The following is a 19,475-nucleotide window of genomic DNA, read 5'->3' on the forward strand; positions in this document are numbered from 1 at the left end:
AAAAATGCTGTTCAAATATTACGAACATGTCCGCCAATGTGGCTCGTAAAAAGCTGGATTGATTTACTTCACAAAATAAACGATATTTGCTCTTGCGGCGATTCTGGCGACGTTTTTTACTCATTGCGTATGAAAGGGTGGGAAATTAGCAATAAAATGGTTTGCCATCTGAAATAATTTTTACCATTTGCCGAGAAATAACTGTCGAATTGTAAAATTTTTGACTTGAGAAGTTAAAAATTTCGTGAAAATGCTGAAAATGGTTCACACAACCTGAATAAAAGGTTACCTTTGTTAACTTTCTTTGTAAACTTCCGAAACTCTTAAAACGTTTCATTTTCCGCTTCATTCACAAACACTCATTGCGCGACACCGGCATTTTGACAGTTTTCGTTTTGCTCAATTATTTCGTTCGGCGTTCGGCACTATCCGTTCTCGAAAACGTAGGAGTAAAATACATTCGAATATTCTTTGATCTGTCTGTAGCGGTATCTGTTCCATCCGGTCGCTGGTGTATCGCGTTCTCGTGGAATCGAAGAAATTCTTCATTCTTTCCTAATAATTCTATATAAGCACAGTTTAGTTTTCATTTTGCAGTTTTTGAAACTATTTGAGTCAGAAATAGTGCGAAGCTATTTGTCTCTCGGTTCGGAAAGAGATTTCTGCTGGTGATTGTGACGAAGAACGGCAAGTGTAATCCCCATCGTAAGTTATAACCAGTGATATCAATCTTGCCTTGTTGAAACAAGCAGGCTAAGCGTGAGTTTGTTTGAAATTCTTCCCGGTTGCGAATGTGTCGGGCATAATTAATTGCCTTTCTCGTGATCGCGAAACGTGATAGCGATTCGAAGAATTCGTTCGTTTTCGAATGCAAAAACGATTGTTGTTAGTGATAATATGGATTGAGGAGGAGTCTGTGTGGTTCCTGATTTCTTCCATCAGTATTCGTGCGCGTATCGTTTTGTGCTCTATTTTGATAGTGTTCTATTTTTACGCATTTCGATATGGGACGTATTCACCTGTCGCGAAATTCTACATTCAGTAATTTTTATTTCTATACATTTTGGAATTGTAAACATACACGCTTAACCTGCGGCTTACTTATATGTATACAGAAAAAAATATCAATTTTTTTAAAAACAGGAAAACTATTTCGAACACTTTCTTTGCTGCAAAACGTTTTAATGCATAACTTAGTGTAGGTAACTACGCTTGGATTTAATTAAAAGTTGTCTTAAAAAAACCTTCAAAGGACCTTCAATCTTAAAAGCCAAGGCTTCAACCGATCCTTTTTTCTATCGCAGTCACATAACCGTAAATTCAGATTCAGTGGTGGAATACGAACGCTATGCATAATACAACCAGCAGTTCGCGCAGTCATACCTCCGATTGTGCAGCAGAACGAATATGTTCTGATCTTTTTTTACATTTTCATTTTGATCAAGTTTCCTTTACTGTTGAGCAGGGAATGACTGCAAAACAGTCAATTGACTGGCAGTCACCACACTTACGAAAAGTAACCGCGCGATCGCATGATTCAATACTGCAAAAAACAACCACTACAAGCCATGAAAGAAGTCGGTCGGACGCCGTCCGACACAAACGAATATTTGGCTTGCGTTGGACCGACGCCGGGCGACAAACTTTTACTCTGGATACCCGATTTGGAGATAAGAGAAACTCTTCTCTTGAGAGAGCACATGGATTGTAGGCGGCAATCTGCGCAACCGGCAGATTAACTGCATTCAAAAAACAGTCAAATGATCGTTTTTTAAAGTGGAAGTTGAATGCAGAGAGCGTACGCATTCACGCAGTCGCAATCAACTTTCGATCTCTTTTCAAGATGCATACGGTAAAGACGCATACTTTTGCTGAAGTAATCAAGTGTGTAACTTCTACGAAAAATGTTTTATTTTATTTGAAAATAAGCAAAATTCGAATCGATTTTGAATGTGTTACAAGATAAAGATATTGGATATCCAGAAGGTATTTGCAGATGGCTACCAAAATCAAATTTAAAGTCGTAGTTGGCTCGAAAACAACCATTCGAAAAAATATTTTTTTTTTTTTGAGATATGACGCAGCAATTTTATGAGTGGGCAAATTCATATTTTAATAAAAATTATCCCGTACTTACCAATACATTGTAAATGTGTTTGCCATGTAAGAAGGGGTACAGAGGGGAGGCATTGAAAAAATACCTTTTTTTAAATACGTGTACTTTCACATAAACCTTTTTAAGCATATTTCAGTTAGAATTTGTTCGCATGAAGCACATTTCTCAGCATAGAAATAACGTCAAGCAACAATGAACAATGTTCTTAATAAATGGATTAGCGTCAAATTCATATAATATTAGATCTCTTAAGTTTCGTCACAAATTGCTGTGTAGTTTCAATAAAATCGAAAGTTTCGTCAGTCAATTCAAAAGTCCTAATGCAGGCGGTAATGGGTTCTTGATAACCAAACAACGTACGATGATAATTGGTTTGTAACAGGCCAGTAGAGCGAAGGGCACGTTGTAAAGCACGGAAATTTATGCGAGACAAAAGCGTCGGTGAGTCAATGTCACCAGTCAACAGTTTCGCAATAAAAATAGCCTGATGCAGTTTCCGACGGCGCTCGAGCGTATCGATATCCAGTAGACGGCAACGGTCTGGATACGGTGGTAGGTTAACAGAATCGCGCCAAGGAAGCTCACGTAGTCGGACAAAGCTTTTCTGGATACGTTCAATCCGCAAATTCCAGACCAACTGGTGGGGGAACCAAACCAAATTGCAGTTTTCCAGAATTGGACGAACCAAAGAGCTATAAAGAGCTTTCAGGCAGTGTGGATCCCTAAAGTCACGGGAAATTTTCGAGATAAAACCAAGTTGACGTGCAGCTTTCGATATCAGAGTGGCATGGTTTAAGTGAAAAGTGAGCTTAGAATCAAGAACAACACCGAGATCAGTTACAAAGTCGACTCTCTTTAGCTTCAGTCCGTCCACATGATGGTCAAACAATATTGGGTTTAAAATACGGTGACCTTTGTCTTCTCTCCACAACTACAAATCATAAGTCGCCAAAAATCATCAACTTACGGGCAAATTTATCTGAGTAAACAAATTTGAATTTACCCGCAACGCCCCCTTTACGCTTGGCAAGGAAAAACTTGTCGCCGGGTATTTGTCCGAAATGCGTTTTTACGTGTTTCATCGAGAACTAATCAGGCAAATGGAACCAAAATGTAAATTGAGACCCCTCCCCTCTTTAGGAGGGGGCTTCCATACGAATAAAATACAAATTTCCTCATAACTGGAGAACTTATCAAGCAAATGGAACCAAATTTGTCATGTGGGTTCAGGCAGGAATTTTTCTATGGTGAATTATAATCCCTCCGCCCTTTAAGAGGGGGAGGGCTCCTCCACAAATGATATACAAATTTCCTCATATCTCGAGAACTAATCAAGCAAATGGAACCAAATTTGGCGTGTCTGGGAGGGAGGGGGGATTAGGACCCCCCCACTCTTTAGGAGGCGGGGCTCCCATGCAAATCAAATATTAATTTTCTCATAGCTCGAAAACTAAACAAGCAAATGGAACCAAATTTTGCATGTGGGGGATTTGAAAACAGGAATTTATTTTATGATGGTTTAAGACCCCTCACCTCTGTGGTAGGGGGATAAGGACTCATACAAATAGTAATAGTAACACTAGATGATGCAGGACTAGACGGCCGCAGGCCGCGAGTGTTGCCGGAAACTCGCCGTCGGAAGCGTCGGCCACTCCCGCAGAAATCATCTCTGCCTAGGTTTATTTGTATTCTTAGGTCTACTTTCTTTCAGTTTCAATTGGGTCCAAACGAGTGACAGTGAGTAAGGAGAGGATCACCCCTGCGAAATGGTACGAAGTCGTCCCCCAATCGACTGCCCAGTAATCGACGCTTCTTCTTGGTTCTCAGCAAGAGATAGTTTTGGCTGCTTTTTTGGCATTTGGCAAATTGCTCAAACATCATTTTATGGCCAAATGGTTGTTTTTCTTGATGATTCAGGGTAAGACGGCCGCAGATCCCCTTCTGGTTACGTACCTGCTGACTACGGGTTATTTTTTATAATCTTCGCATGGATTCATCTCTTGTAAATAGCAGTGCGGCTACGCCTCTAGTAAGCAAACAATAATCAACAATATCTAGCTAAATCGACTCATAAATCGTCGCCACACTTCATTTTCTGTTACCTACTGCTATTGAAGTATTGAATTTTACACTCAAATCCCCATTTAAGGACTACCGCAAATATTAAAGTTTGGGGAACGCTTTTTCGGGGCGAATTTGTAAATTACGCCACGTTATTCGTAACTCTACCTTGGCACGAATACCATTCGGACTGTCCAGTTCTCTGCCAGCTACCAGGTACTTTGTTTTTGACTATGTTGATGAGCAGTCCGAATCTCACTGCTCCCAATTTAAAAGTTCTAAGAGCCTCAACCACTGCTCCTGAATACCTTATGTAAAGCTTCATCAGTTACGTCGGAAAACCATGCTGAAGTATTATTTGTCATAGGTACAGCTTATTTCGTTTGATTATATCGTTCGTCGTCTTGAACCCTACAAACTGATGATGAGTTTCAAAGTTGTACTTCGGGAACTTAACAAGGATTTGCCGATTTCCTTTTCGCAGAAAGGGCATCCTGTTCGTTTCTAGCGAAACTGGCGACTTATGCTTCTTCTTCTTCCGAAAGGCGGTATAAACCCATGGCTTTGGTAGACCGTTATCACTGGTCCTCGAATGAAGGCTACCTTTTCTAATGATCGGCCAGAAGTATTATTGGTCATTAAGGTATAGGCTACAAGCCCGTTGCCAAAAAAACTTAATATTAACACAATGAATACAAATGAGTACAATGATTAAAAGGAATGCAGTTATCCCCTCAAATATAAACTAAGCCTATTTTTAATGGTGGTATAGTAATTTCCACTACATGCTGTAGATCATTGAAAGTTCTCATAAAACGGCACGTTGGTTCATGAAGAGAATAATTCCTATTTCTATGAGGCGGGTTGAAAACACGCCTGTTACGGAGCACGGCCTGACTTTGATTAAAGTGCAACCGTGCGGCAAGTGTTTGATTATCGGTTCGTCCAGATAAAATGTTTGCGAAGAACACTATATCAGCTATTCTATGCTTGCAGTGAATCGTGTCAATGTTGACTAGAGAACAGAGATCTTGATATGGCGGCAGTTGGTCTCCATTCCATCTCAAATTCCGCAAGGCAAAACGTACAAACTTTTTTTTAAATGCTCTCAATTCGTTGTATATAAGTTACGTATTGAGGGCGCCACACAATGCTCACAAAATTAAGCTTACTCCGTACAAGTCCAACGTATATAGCCAATATTGCATGTGGGTCCTTTAGGTCTTGCCCGAATCGCTTCACGAGAGAGAATAATTTAAGGTAGTCCTTAATAACATTGTCTATATGATTTGTAAAAGAAAGTGAGCTGTCAAAAACAATTCCTAGGTCGCGAACAATTTCTCTGCGGGGTAGGACAATTCCGTTGTAAGAGTATTGAAACTCAATTTTTCTGCAGCCTGCAGCCGCCTGCATAATACTTTCGGTCTTAACGGCATCAAACGCTTTACTCATGTCTGTGTATATACAATCTACTTGACATCCTTTCGATATGTAGTCATTCACTAGAGACGTAAATTCACAGATGTTTGTAGTAACCGATTTTCTCTTCAAAAACCCGTGTTGCCTAGAGGAAATGCGTTCCGCAACTTTTTCATACGTATAATCCGTATAGCCGATTCAATAGTTATTCCGCGGTAGTTCTCCACTTCTGAACGGGATCCTTTTTTATGAATTGGACTAATTCGAGACACCTTCCAAATCGAGGGAAAGTTGCCGAAAGTGAGAAACGCATTGAACAAACTCGCGAGAAGTTCCATTAATTTTTTCCACATTTTCATCTGACCTTTCACGACGCATTTTTCTTAGAGCCGCTCGTTTGGATTTCATTAAATTAATTAGTGCACCAGAAAACCATTCAGGATAGATACGGCGAGATTTTTGCTTTTTGGTAACCATTGGAGCATGGCGAGAGAAAATACTAAATAACACGTTATAAAACTGCACGGTATTGTAATCCACAGAAGTATCCACATTGGCAGTATTGCCGATTTCGATATCGAAAATACCAACTGAGCGAAGAAAATCAAACATTACACACGCTTGGCTTATATATCCTTCAACATTACTTCTGAATATTGATTCTGTGACAAAAATATTGTGCCATTCAATGTTTCCTATAAGTCAGCGCGTACGCTTTCAATGTCCATTGCATTAAGATGCAAATACTTTTTGAACACCCAAACTTCACAAGTATTCGTTCCGATCTGTGCCTGCAATAGGTACAGAACTCCCTTCTTACGGAATTTGGCCACCCTGCTTCCTGAGTATCGGCAGTCTTCATTTGCCATTCGGATTGTACCGATTTAAGGAGGTTTCGGACATTTCGGGTACCGAATTAACAACATAACACAGTTCCGGTGTCTAAAACAGGTTAAAAGAAGACAATACAAAGTCAGGTATACTGCTGCCATGTTCTGAAAAGTCACAAAATGGTCGATATTTAAATTAAAAAATCATATGCTTATTTTCTACATTCATTTGCATCACTAGTTTTGTTGATCCAGTTTTGAGCTTGGAGACATGATGGATAGAACAAATTTATCTTAATTTACTGGGTGACCACTGATCCTCTCTTATCTCATTTTTCCGGTCTTTCCCTTTCACGCCGGTTCCCATTCTGTCTGGATCCTATCAACATCTTTGTTTCATTACTTTCTTCTACCGTCCCTTCTTCCTCGAGTGTTGCGAAAAGCTAGCGTCATAAATTCCCAGAAGCTATCAAACACAAAATCATCTTTTCGATCATAAATTATATGAGCCAATTTTGAAAACCCAATTATAGAGAAAAAAACTGAAACATTAGAAACTAGATTTTGCTGCAATGGTGCATACGTCCCCACTTTCGATAGCGAGCAGCGTGATGCGGATCAACCTGTGTGGCAATCATTAAGTTACTTACGAGTGCTTATTAGGAAATTTTCGTTTACAAGGTTTCAGTTTTCGATTTTCTATAGAATTTAGAAAGCAAACGAAAAAAAATTGGTGGAAACCCGTTCGAATTTGAAGTCATAAATCAAACTCTAGCGCCAGTGAAGCTTTTGCGAATATAATAAAATAGCAGCGTGCAATCTCGACTGCAGAATCATCCGTTTATTTTTCGCAAAGCTCTCGGAGTATGACTGGACCCACGATGACCAGCGCAGGCAAAAAGTTATCGATGAGCAAACAGAACGAGCTGAACACGTTGGTAGATTCGCTGATAAAGCATAGTTTTCAAAAAACTGCTAATGCAAATGAGCAGTTTAAGCAGTTCCAGGATATGTATTCGGTGCTGGAGCGCATCCGAAAGTTGGAATCGGAACTGAAGCTCAAAACCAACAACGGAAAACCTAGGCATGCCAACATCGAGGCCTTCTGCCGGTGGGCCAGCGAGCATGGATGCCAATTCGACGGTGTTAAAATTTCGGAATTCTCCGGGTTCGAGCTGGGGCTGGAAGCTACGCGGGATTTTGTCGCCGGTGAGCCGTTCGTTGCCGTACCGAGGAAGCTTATCTTTTCCGTTACGGCCGATAGTAAAATTCCGGACATCATGAAGGACATTCCGGTGATGATGGTGCAGAACCTGTCGAACCTGATGTTGGCCCTGCTGCTGATCGTCGAACGTTTCCAGCCGAACAGTGTCTGGAAGCCGTACCTGGACGTGCTGCCGGATCGGTACTCGACGGTGCTGTACTTCAGCCCGGCCGACATGGCCGAACTGAAGGGAACGAGCGCCTTCGGTGCGGCCCTGAGCCAGTGCAAGAACATCGCTCGCCAGTATGGGTTCATTAAAAAGTTCATCCAAAACAAGACGGCGCTGCTGAAGGATAACTTTACGTATGATTTGTACTGGTGAGTAGAGAATCCTGTGACCGTGTTTGCTGCCTGCGCTTCTCTGATGCCGCTGATTGCTATTTTACTTTGCATTGATGTTGTTCGTACACATTTTTATGTTATTTTCAAACTCACGAAAGAAAAAGCTTTGTCCTTAGATTCCATTATTTAATTATTGTTCTGATTTCTGATCTATCAGAATAATGAATAAATAGTAGAATTTGAAAAAAAGTTTCATCTTTCTAAACGAGGTTAACTTGAACCCTTTCTTTTGTGTTGTTATGTATTTTTAATTTTTCTTGTGTGATTAGTAAACGGCAGTGCCATTGGTTTTGGTTTTCTAATTTTAAAAGTATTGAAATCTAATTCAGATTGATTATGAGTGTCACCTAACATATAAAATATGCAAGAATCATACATTTATTCGGATTTGATTAGGTAGATGGCACACCATGAAATCACTTTATTATTCACCAAGCAAACAAACCGCACTGTTTCATTTAAAGTGTTTTTTTTATATCTGCACATGCACTTTTTTTGCGGTGCGGTGAAGCACTGTCTGGTTAACTAAGTGGAAACAATCAATAACTATTTGTGCTAGCTGTTTAAACATTGGTTTTTCATCAATTTATCTGCAGTTTGTCACTTGCACTTGAAGTGATTAGAAAATTCAGAAACAACTTTAACTGTTCAGGAAAAGTCCATTTCTGTGGCACCTGTTCGTCATTGTTAGCGCAAATAGTTTTCGAAGCGCGAAAGTTTTCCGTTGACACGAAAGCTGACGTCGATAGTTTCAGTGAGTGAACAAGTGAGTGAATCCGTTTGGGGACAAGACGCAGGCACCACCAGCCAAGCAAGATAATGGATCCAATTAGTGACAACGGAAACAGAGAAAAAAAACTCCATTTATATTTTTCAGAATTTTTATTTGTCCTCTACTCCCGAGGGGATTTCTACGGCTCATTTTTCAACCGGCTTGTGTATTGTTGCATTTAAATACAATTGATCTCGTTCTGGCTTAATTTAATTAAATATTATATGAAATAATGCGGAGAAAAGGTTTTTTTTTCGTAATGCTGACTGACGTCGTGGTGAACTGAATAATTTACGAAAATTCAATTGCTGAACTCTAGCAGTGCCTGTTTTTTTTGCGCGCCCGTTTCTATCATTATATCTTACACACGATATCGTTTTCTAGCATTCGAAAAAAGTTTGGAGTAATGACTGCGCTTCTCGTTTGCACCTGTTTAAGTAATCCTTAAGATATGTTACCGCTAATTAGCTTACATGAATGGCTATTAACGCTACTTGTTAATTATAAATTATCGCTAGTGCTAAATTAAAATGTATTGTTTTTTTTCTTTGCATTTGCTTTCTGGTTACTAGACATCATGGTACACATCTACGATGTTGCCATGCAGATTTGTATTCATTAACTATTTCTATCGTATCGTAGTGTTGTATTGCACAATTGAAACTTACTTTGCTAGTATCTTAACAATTGGTTTTGTGTTTTTCTTTGTTTTTTTTTTGTTGCATTCTCTAGTGCTGAGCTAATCGTATCTTTCATTTTTCCAACACTTTTCCATCGATAAAACATTCAGTTCATACTGCGGGGCGAAAATGGAAGGCAAATCGACTTAACAACAGCAGCATTATAGGCAAATCTGTATACCTATCACATTGACTGCACCATCAATCATCTGTCATGTACTGGTGTTTTACCTCTCTCTCTCGCTCGCCCTGGTCGGCTTAGTCCGCCTCGTTAAGACGGAAGTTTGTGTTTCGCTTTTGTTCATAATTTTATTCAGGAGATTTTACTACGGCAGCTTCTCGATATGAAGATTTTTATCAATTAGCCAACCGCACACAGAGTAACCGAAACAATAGTTGATGCTGGAGGGCAAACTATGGTGGGTGTAGGTTGGAAGGAGTTTTCCTTTCCTTTTTGTTGTGGAAAACGGCTGCCTCAGGCTCGGCTTTGGCATGTGTAGAAAATTCAAAGAGATGTTTTACGGTCCACTGGACTCGGGTTCTGCAGAGAAAGAAAAAAAAGATAAGCAAAAAATAACTACAGTGTAAGAAAGTGAGGGTAGCTTGATGTAGGCGAGATTTTGCAGTCGACTGCGTTTGCTTGGTTGGTTTTAACACACAGGGGGAAGGGAAGCAGATTTCGGATTAGATGTGCGAACATGTTTGATAAGATGTTGTAGATTTTTTACACATCATGTAGTATGTTAATGCTTAAATACGTACATTCAAGATGCATCCGAGAGCCATTTGGAATAGCTTAAATACCCTACTGAATGCTCTATATTGTATTCTTGGATAATGGACGTTGATTTTTGGCCACAGATCAGTCATTCCTGCTGCATCAAGTCATTTCTGCTCCAAAAATATTCATATTGTATTATCACTCGGTTCAAATGTCTGTCGAATGTTGATGTGTTGCTTCTTCAAGTCCGTTTCACCGAGTGAAACTTTTCCGACAAGCCCGGTTTTCGCATCGAATTGTTTGAACTAAACGACAATGCAGAAATCTTAGACTCAAACGCTCAAACCTACGTTGCACGGTTGCATTTCAGATGCTCTGAAATGGACACTATTCGAAGGAACTGGTTTCGAGTATGGGCAGCACACTAAACAATAATAAAGCGTTCTGAAGCATAAAGGACTTTTTTTTGCAATAATTTTTTGGTACTGGAGAATTTCGCGTTGTCGGCATGACCCTTTCAATTTTTCCAAAATTGGGACACTTTTGGAAAGAGCTCAATCTTTTTCTCTTCTTTCTAAGGTAGTATAGCCGAAAATAGAGCTTTTGAGGCTAATCCCAGGTTATGATAGGCTTAATAAGGCCATTACAAATATGCTTTAAAGTTTTTGTCCTTTCGATGCTGGACAACTGAAGGCGAGGGGTGGGGGCGAAAAAAAACAAAGAGATTTTTTTTAATCCCGCAAAAAAATTAAGTCTTTAAGGAATTTTTACTTGAAGTTAAATCGTGAAACCCGAATTTATTCTTGCTTTTGATATATCAAAAGCGACAAAATCTGGACACCTCAATTTTGCAATAAAACAAATTTGCTAGAAGTTTAATCCATGAAACAATTTTATATCATTTATGTGTGTATCGTTAATAATTATAAAGCAAATTAACATTACTTATTTAGTCTGCATGAAAAATTGGCGAACTTTGGAGTTTACCCTTGCCATGAGGGTTAGTGCAGACTTGCTGGCAACCAATTTAGCTGCGTTTGTTCAAGATTTTCGAAATTTATCTATAGTTGTTGCTTGTTGTTTGTGCTGGGACAGCTCTCTCTTCACCAAAGCCCAATACAGCTCGATGGGGCGTAACTCTGGACAGTTAGGTGGATTCGCCTCCTTCGGTACAATATGGACTCCATTAGCATCATACCATTCCAAAACATCTTTGGCGTAGTGACAGGATGCCAAATCAGGCCAAAACAGCGAGGGTACATCATGGCTGTGTAGGAACGGTAACAATCGTTTCTGCAGGCATTCTTCACGGTATATTTCCTTGTTAACCGTTCCCGTAGTGATGTAACTTTTGTTTGCTCAACCACAGCTGCATATGGCCTGCCATACTAAATATTTTTTGGGGAACTTGGCTTTCTTCTTTGTCCTAAAATTCTCTGCAACGCTATTCCGTTTCATGGCAGCGTAAAAAGATATACCAGGAAGCTGTTTAAAGTCTTCTAGGACATACGTTTCATCGTTCGTGACATTGTTCGACCTGATATCGCCTCCACTTCCAGCTCGACGTCAATAGTTCTATCAGCCACCACATCGCAGGCTTTTCTATACTTCCAGAATATTGGTGGTATTAATAGTTCTCTTGCTGAGCACCAGCTAGCTTGCAGTGACGCATACTAAGATATCTACGCTTTCACGGAAACTTGGCTGAAGAATAGCACACTATCGAAGCAACTGTTTGACGACACGTACTCGGTTTATCTGGCGGCGGAGTTCTTTTGGCCGTGTGCTCTTGCATCAAATCCTGACAATTGAAACCTCTCGAAATAATGACGGTCGAGCATCTGTGGGTAGCGATATCGACTCTATCTGGAACGGTTTTTATTTGTGTCGTATATTTTCCACCTGACCGCATCAATGGCAGCAGCATAATCAACAAACATGCACTCTCTCTCGAAAGGGTTGTCTCTCAAATGGAAACTAATAATAGCATTATTATTGTAGGCGATTTCAACCTCAGCACAGTTTCATGGCTCAGCGATACGAATAATTTCCGCTTTCCTGACTTTATTCATTCCTCGTTTCGTCCAGCTTCACTGTCCTTGCTTGATACATATTCAACAGCCGTCTGAACAAACGTCTGAAACGACTGAAAAAAACTGCCCTTAGGAAATACTGCAAATATCGCTCGGACCGTACCAAAGTTGACTATGCACATGCTAACTCCAACTACAAGCGCCTAAATAACAGTTTGTTTATTGCCCATAATTCGCATCTGCAGAGCTCTCTTAGAGCAAATCCCAAGAAGTTTTGGACCTTTGTAAACGAACAACGGAAAGAATCTGGACTACCTCCCAATATGACTGACGGCGTTGAAGAAGCGGATTCAGTCGCAGATATTGCCGACTTGTTTCGCACGCAATTCAGTAGCGTTTTTTCTGAGATCGCCCATGCTCATGAAATTGTGGCATCCACCAGGAACATTACTCGCTTAACCGTTTCCAGTTTCCCGTTCAACGTAACTAGCGATGTGGTGATCTCTGCTGGGAAACATTTGAAATCCTCAACTGGATGCGGCCCAGATGGCATTCCTTCCATAGTCTTAAAACTAGGGCTGTCTAACCGGTAGTACCGGTAGTACCGAAACCGGTAATACCGGCCAATTTTTGAATACCGAAATACCGGTTTTGAAAAGACAAAAAACCGGTATTTCCGGTATTTTCTAATCTGCTTGTTTTTTCCAACTCCTTATTCGAATAAGAACTAAATTTTACAAAAGATTATAAAACTTAGAAAAACAACTTGGTGTTAATGCCGACGAGATTCTTCGACTACTAACAATGAAGAGAGTGCAATTGTGGGTCAAATTATTTTAGCTCTTGAACCCGTGTAAGGCACAGTAGAGTAACTTTGGTGTAAAAATGTTTCATTGTATAAGCCAGACGTCGCGTTTCAATTTATTTTTGAGCAACTTGATATTCAAAAGCCACCAAATTATTCGAAGCTATCAAATAACGAAATTAAGAAACAAGATCAGGGCCCAGAAACGTCACTAAATTGCAGTGTTGGGCACCGCTAATTCGCTAACCAATTCAATTTGCTCGATAATCGAGGAAATTTCGTTAATCACTAATCGCAAACTGCAAATTAACAGTCACAGTTTATTTATAGTATACTTGCATTGTAATCTATCACTGTACAAATTATTACTTTCTTAATAAAGCTAAGATCAAAACCTATAATAATGGATAAAATGCTCTACAGTTTATTATTTCAAAATTAACAGCGGCACTTCATTTGGAATTACGGATCAGCAACAATTCGGCTAGTCTGAGTATAAAATATGGAGCCTAATTAGCGTTTCGCGATTGCTCGGTTAGCGAATTAGCGGTATCCAACACTAGTAAATTGTTATTCAACAATGAAGTAATGAAGCTTCAGTTTTAACAGAAGCAGCGCCGCTTCGGTTCAAAGCTGACTTCAATCAGCGTCATTGAAACGATTTTCACTTCATCATGACGACCGGTTTTAAAGTTTCATTTGTATTTCTCTTTCAAATATTCAGAAAAAGGTTAGCCTAGACTTTGAATGCAATTGAATTGATTTTGAGTAACATTTCCTACATTAATCTACTCAACATCGACAAATCGTGCATGACTGTCAATCGTCATCATTTGATACAGTCAGTAGCTTCAGCTGAAGCTTGCTCGAAACGTTCTGTTCAACAAATGAAACAAGTCGTTTCATATTCATATATGAAGCGAATGTAAGGGAAAGTTGGCTTCATTTATTTGTTTCGACGATGCCGGGCTCTGATCAGAATACGGGGATCTTTGCGCGTTTTGAGCATTCTTGCCAACAAAGGATCTGCCAGGAAAGAATTTGCACACAAGGAGATTAAATCTGCATCCCACTATCTTGGAATAGTGGGATTGATAACAGAGAAGAGAAGATATATGTGATGAATGAAGAAGAGGATGACGTTATTCAGGAGTTCCGGTTTGGGGATGGAGAAAAAATTGTTGAGAGGCTGTAGGAGACCCGGGCATTAATTATGCTGGAAGCAACAATACAAGATATTTTGTAAATAATTAAAGGCGGGTCTCCCTACTATAAATTTGAAGAAATGAATGGAAAGTTCGTGATGTGCTTAGAGCCGTTCGCTAGACATCGATGAAAGCGGAAGTTTTTTCAATTGTTGGAAGTGTTGGCAATAAAATTCATTCTATAGCAAGGGAATTAAATTGCTAAGTGTATTATATCTGCTTCAATTCTATTTTGATAAGCAACAATACTGAAGCTAATGTTTCAAAATAAAAAGATTTACTGAAAAACAGCAATATTTCTATTGATTTCGAATAATCTGCCAATACCGGTATTACCGGTATTTTCTACGCCAATACCGAAATACCGGTTTTCACCAAAAGCGCCCAATACCGACAGCCCTACTTAAAACGCTGTCTAAATACTCTTGCATTGCGCTTAGCTAAGGTTTTCGATATATCATTGACGATGGGAGTTTTACCCGAGTGCTGGAAGGATTCCTTTGTTTTCCCTATGCACAAAAAGGGATTCAAAAGAACCTTTGCTAATTACCGTGGTATTGCTGCCTTAAGTGCTGTCTCTAAGCTATTTGAGCTAATCGTTCTGGAAAAGTTGAAGCAAGATTGCTCACACTGTATCTCTGCTGACCAGCATGGATTTATGCCAAAGCGCTCAACGACAACCAATTTAATCGCCTTTACATCGTTCATCATCCGTGCAATGCAAGAAGGGAATCAAGTTGACGCCATATATACGGACCTTTCTGCAGCTTTCGACCGTATAAACCATGAGAATAGCCATCTCTAAATACCACGAATTGGGCATTCACGACAATCTGCTGACTTGGCTTCGCTCCTATCTCATCGGCAGAACTAAGTCAGTCAAAATCGGCGGTTACGTATCGTCACCCTTCATAGCAACTTCCGGCGTTCCCTAAGGCAGTCATTTGGGACCGTTCTTGTTTCTGCTGTACATGAATGACATGAACATTACCCTCAAATGTTCGAGATTATCTTATGCTGACGATTTGAAAATGTACTGTACAGTAAAAAGCCCTAATGACGTCCATCTCTTGCAACAGGATTTGGAGAACTTTGGCGAATGGTGCCAAATTAACAAGATGTCACTAAATGTGTCCAAGTGCTCAGTTATCTCCTTCGGTCGCAAACGTAACATGTGCCTGCACGATTACGCCCTTCATGAGACGACCCTAAAGCGCGAAACGACTGTTAAAGACTTGGGAGTCTTGCTTGACTCGAAACTAACGTTCAGGAACCACATTTCTTTCGTTATATCCAGGGCTTCCTCGCAACTAGTTCCGCTTTGCAAAAAGCTTCAAGGATGTATATTGCTTAAAATATATATTGCTCGCTAGTTCGTCCTATGCTGAACTAGAAGACGTAATCTTCGTTCGCACGCCTTTCTTGCCAATCGACATTCAAGAACTAACTATGGGTTACACGAACCAGTGCTTAGTATGTGCCGGGTTTTTAATAGCTGCTATGAAGTGTTTGATTTTAATGTGTCTCGTGAAAACAATAAGCATTCTTTTAAAAAATTTTGTGCTAGGTTAGTTCATATATGTTTTAAATAGATATTTGAAACTTCGTTAAATATTCGCGATAAAGCTTTCGAGCGCGTGTTTTGGCTGTCGTATTTTGCTTATAATTACGGTTTGGCACAGTCCTCACCTTGAAAGACTTCATGCCTTGTCGTTGTTTAGAAGTGTGCATGAATGTTGGCGACATTTTTATTTTACGAGCAATGGTACGTACAGAAAGATCTGGTCTCCTCCGTAATATTTGTTTTACCTTCGCATCCTTGTGGTGGTTCCTCAGATCCGTTTTTGTTCCACTTTCCTTCTGCCTAGCTGTTGTCAAGTGAGTTTCGAACGATTTTAAAACCCTGTGAACAGTGCGTGGAGGAAATCCAAGCTTTTTGGCAAGTTTTTTTTAACGAGAGATCCGGATTTTCACTGCGACCGCACACAATAGCTTTTCGCACCTGGTCTTCTTTCGACGCCATTTTACGCTGAGCGCTTGTAATATATTTTCTGACTTTTTCGGACATTGCTTGTTTTCACTAGCGTGCCCAAATATAAACAAAAGGTGGGGCACTTGAACTTGACGAATCTATTATTATCTATCACAAAAATTGCTGATTTGGTTGAAAACTCCGGACTTTGAGGTGCAATTAGAGTTAAAATCAAAGTTATACTTGAACTAAAAATTACAGTAGAACTATAATTGTATTGAACTATAATAAGGGCTGGAAACTTTATTTTGTATTAAACTGAAAATTGGATTTAAAATTGGGTTTGAAGCTAGACTTAAGTTTGGAGTAATTTGGACTGAATGTTTTACTTCGATTTAGGCGTGAAATTAAACTTAAAAAAGAGTTTGAAGTTTTTATTTGAAAATGGGTTTAAAAATTAATCTTGAAATTAGAATTGAATTAGACTTGGAATTGCATTTGAAGTTTGATTCAAAAGTGAGCTCGAAATTGAGCTTAAACTTGGGGTTAGACTTTTAATTACACTTGAAATTACAATTCAAATTGTACTAGAAATGGGACAAAAGAGCAGTTTAAAGTTTGAATTTGACTTAAAATTGAATCTAAGATTTTGAATTAAATTGAACTTGAACTTGAATATGGACACGAAATTAGATACGAATTTTTAATTGAATTCAGGATTGACATTTTTTGGCTTATTCACACGATTCACACGTTATACCTCTTTACAGTGTTTCTTTTTCTCTTACAGCGCTGTTTTCTATTTTTTGTTCCAATTTTTTTTCCGTACCGTTTTCTTGGTTGTTCTGACTTTTCTTCTTTTTCCCTCCGTTTATCCTGTTTTTCTCTGTTATTATTTTTTTCTGTTCCATTGTTCCATTTTTTTGGTTTACTGTCCCATTTTTTCAGACAGTATTTCCTCCTGTGTTTTCAGTTGTTTCCGTCTTTTCCGTTTTTCATTTTCCAGTCTTCGTCTATTTCAAAGCCTTTTTTATCTCTTCCTTCTCAATTTTTGTTCTCGCTTGTTCCGTTTTTTCTTTTCTGTCACGTTTTTCTGTTTCAAGCTCTCGTTTTCTCTTTTCTCTCCGGTTTTGCTTTTTTATCTTCTGTTTCCCCGTCTTTTTCTCTGTCGTTTTACCTTTTTCTTTGATCCATTCTTCAAACTTCTCTTTTCTTCTTCTGTCCTATTTTACCGTCCCATTTTGTCGCATCTTTCCTCTTTCATATGCTGTTTTCCCCTCCCATGGGTAGGTGGTTTGACGCGTACTTCGGCTAAACGACCTAAAAATTCTTAGTTCCGCATGTAGAATGTTTATAGTTTAAGTTCGATATATGTGTAGTATGTAGTATTGCATAATTTAGCTTTATGTGTAGCATGTGTCTCGTAAAGCGGAATGGAGCGAAATCGAACGGATTTGATTTTAAATTCAATCCGTTTGGGCCGAAGCACCGGGAGGGCTTACTCAGTTCCCTAGATGAATTGCTGGTATGCACAGAAATTTCTCTAGAAAACTGAAACCAAATCCTACCCACCATTCATGAGATTTTGACTTACTCATGAAAATTAAAATTTATCGCTAGTTAGAACGAACGAGTGTTCAAAAATGATGTGATATCTTTATTTGCGTAATTGAGACATTTTCTATGAGATTGCCATAGAATTTGTGGCTGTTATACGATTATGGACAGCACAGCACTGAAAAATATACACACACGTACATGTATACATGTGTATGCATGTATGAGTGTGCATGGGTGCATAGGTACGAATGAATATATGTTTGAGTGTTCTATGATGAGTCGGAAATTCTTCTTATACCTATGCTGCCAAATTACAATTATTAATGGGCAGGAAGTTATAGTCAGTAGCTGTGTTTCCTGTGTCAGTTTCCTATGCTATTACTATTATTACTAATATTGCTATCGTTGCTGTTACTGTCACCTCTATTGTATTGTTTTGGATGTAATTATAAGTTTTTTTTTTTTTTTTTTTTTCTCTTATTTCCCTCCTTTATTAGAATGATTTGCATGTCTTGTGACTAACCGCGTTAACGGTATTCAACTAACAACATAAAATGATCATGAATGACGCTGTTTGTCTCCCAAGGGCCCTCCTAATGCTGATGAGCCTCTGTCGGAGAGTCCATCAAGTCGAACGGTGGTAACTCACCGGCGGCCTGCTCCTCTCCATTCTTGCGGTTGTCGTCGCGGTCGGACTTAGTGGATCTCTCGAAAAGCTTTATAGCCTCGATATATATTTTGTTCTGTCCATTGCCCAATGCTGGCAGACTTCAACTGAAATTCCATTTCTAACTAAATCTTTTTAGAGTTAAAACTTCTTCAAGTAAAAACAGGTATTCGATTCTATGGCTGATTCAAGCGATAGCGAAGGGCTGTCCTCAATCATTTCCACTTCCTAAAATGGGGTCATAGTACATAATATATGGCCGTGGTATGAGGATTTTTTTTCGATTCAATACCATCCTCACAGAATTATCAACGTCGTTAACATCTTATTAAGTCTTGCTTAAGTGACAGCTTGCACTTAAGACCTAACACGGCATATATACATATCTCCAAGTGAAGTTCTTTTTGATCCACCTCATCTCTTCTTAGTTACAGAATCATTTCAATTGACCACGGTCTGAAGAGCATACCGACAAATCGGTTGACTACCGCTACAAATATGCAATTAATGCCACCGGGAATAATACGAGCGAGTACCAGTCCTCATTATATCGCATCTGCTCTATTTTTCGGAAGTTCAAGTAGTTTTTCGATAGTTCTGAACGATAATATTGCTCTTGAATAATATTCCGCACAAAATATTCGAAAATTTACGCCATCAGCTACAATACTGCAAAGATGGTAGATAAAGAGGCGGCTGTGGTTTTTAACGAGCATAGGTTGTTGAACAGCGCTGGGTCAATCGTGATGACATGGGTATTTGGGAGATGAGTAGCGTCCAGCCTAGCGAGTAGTTAGTCGGTAGTAGCATAGGTGATGGACAGACATAGAATTCTCGTGATATTACTAACTTGAAAATTACAATTAGCATGCGACTAAAAACTCTCTTTTCTTTTCTTTTCTTTTCTCCCTTTTCTGCCTGATCTCTATCGCTTTTTCTCACGTCAACAACAATGTTGTCGTGAGGGGGGGGCAAGAGACCAGCCACAGATGACCACACTGGTGACAACGATGGATGAGGACGCCGTG

General features: G+C 39.3%; 2 protein-coding genes across 5 annotated transcripts in view; one reads left to right on the plus strand and one right to left on the minus strand.

Moving 5' to 3' along the window:
- The first annotated feature begins 462 nt into the window (after positions 1–462).
- Positions 463–19,475, plus strand: part of LOC128744544 (actin-histidine N-methyltransferase) — a 235,403-nt gene continuing 216,390 nt past the window's right edge. The window contains exons 1-2 of one of the 4 annotated variants that reach the window (XM_053841627.1): positions 463–759; positions 7,132–8,008. In XM_053841627.1, coding sequence (XP_053697602.1) covers positions 7,293–8,008 — 716 coding nt within the window. In that variant the 5' untranslated portion in view covers positions 463–759; positions 7,132–7,292. Of the gene's footprint in view, positions 760–7,107; positions 8,009–19,475 lie in introns of all 4 variants that reach the window. The other 3 variants (XM_053841625.1, XM_053841626.1, XM_053841624.1) reach the window with 3 other exon arrangements.
- LOC128744543 (uncharacterized) overlaps positions 8,927–19,475 on the minus strand; it is a 104,213-nt gene continuing 93,664 nt past the window's right edge. The window contains exon 3 of the mRNA XM_053841623.1: positions 8,927–10,025. The gene's annotated coding sequence lies outside the window, so the exon portion shown is untranslated. The remainder of the gene's footprint in view (positions 10,026–19,475) is intronic.

Source organism: Sabethes cyaneus, chromosome 3 (assembly GCF_943734655.1).
Source record: "Sabethes cyaneus chromosome 3, idSabCyanKW18_F2, whole genome shotgun sequence".
In the NCBI taxonomy this organism is placed as follows: domain Eukaryota; kingdom Metazoa; phylum Arthropoda; class Insecta; order Diptera; family Culicidae; genus Sabethes; species Sabethes cyaneus.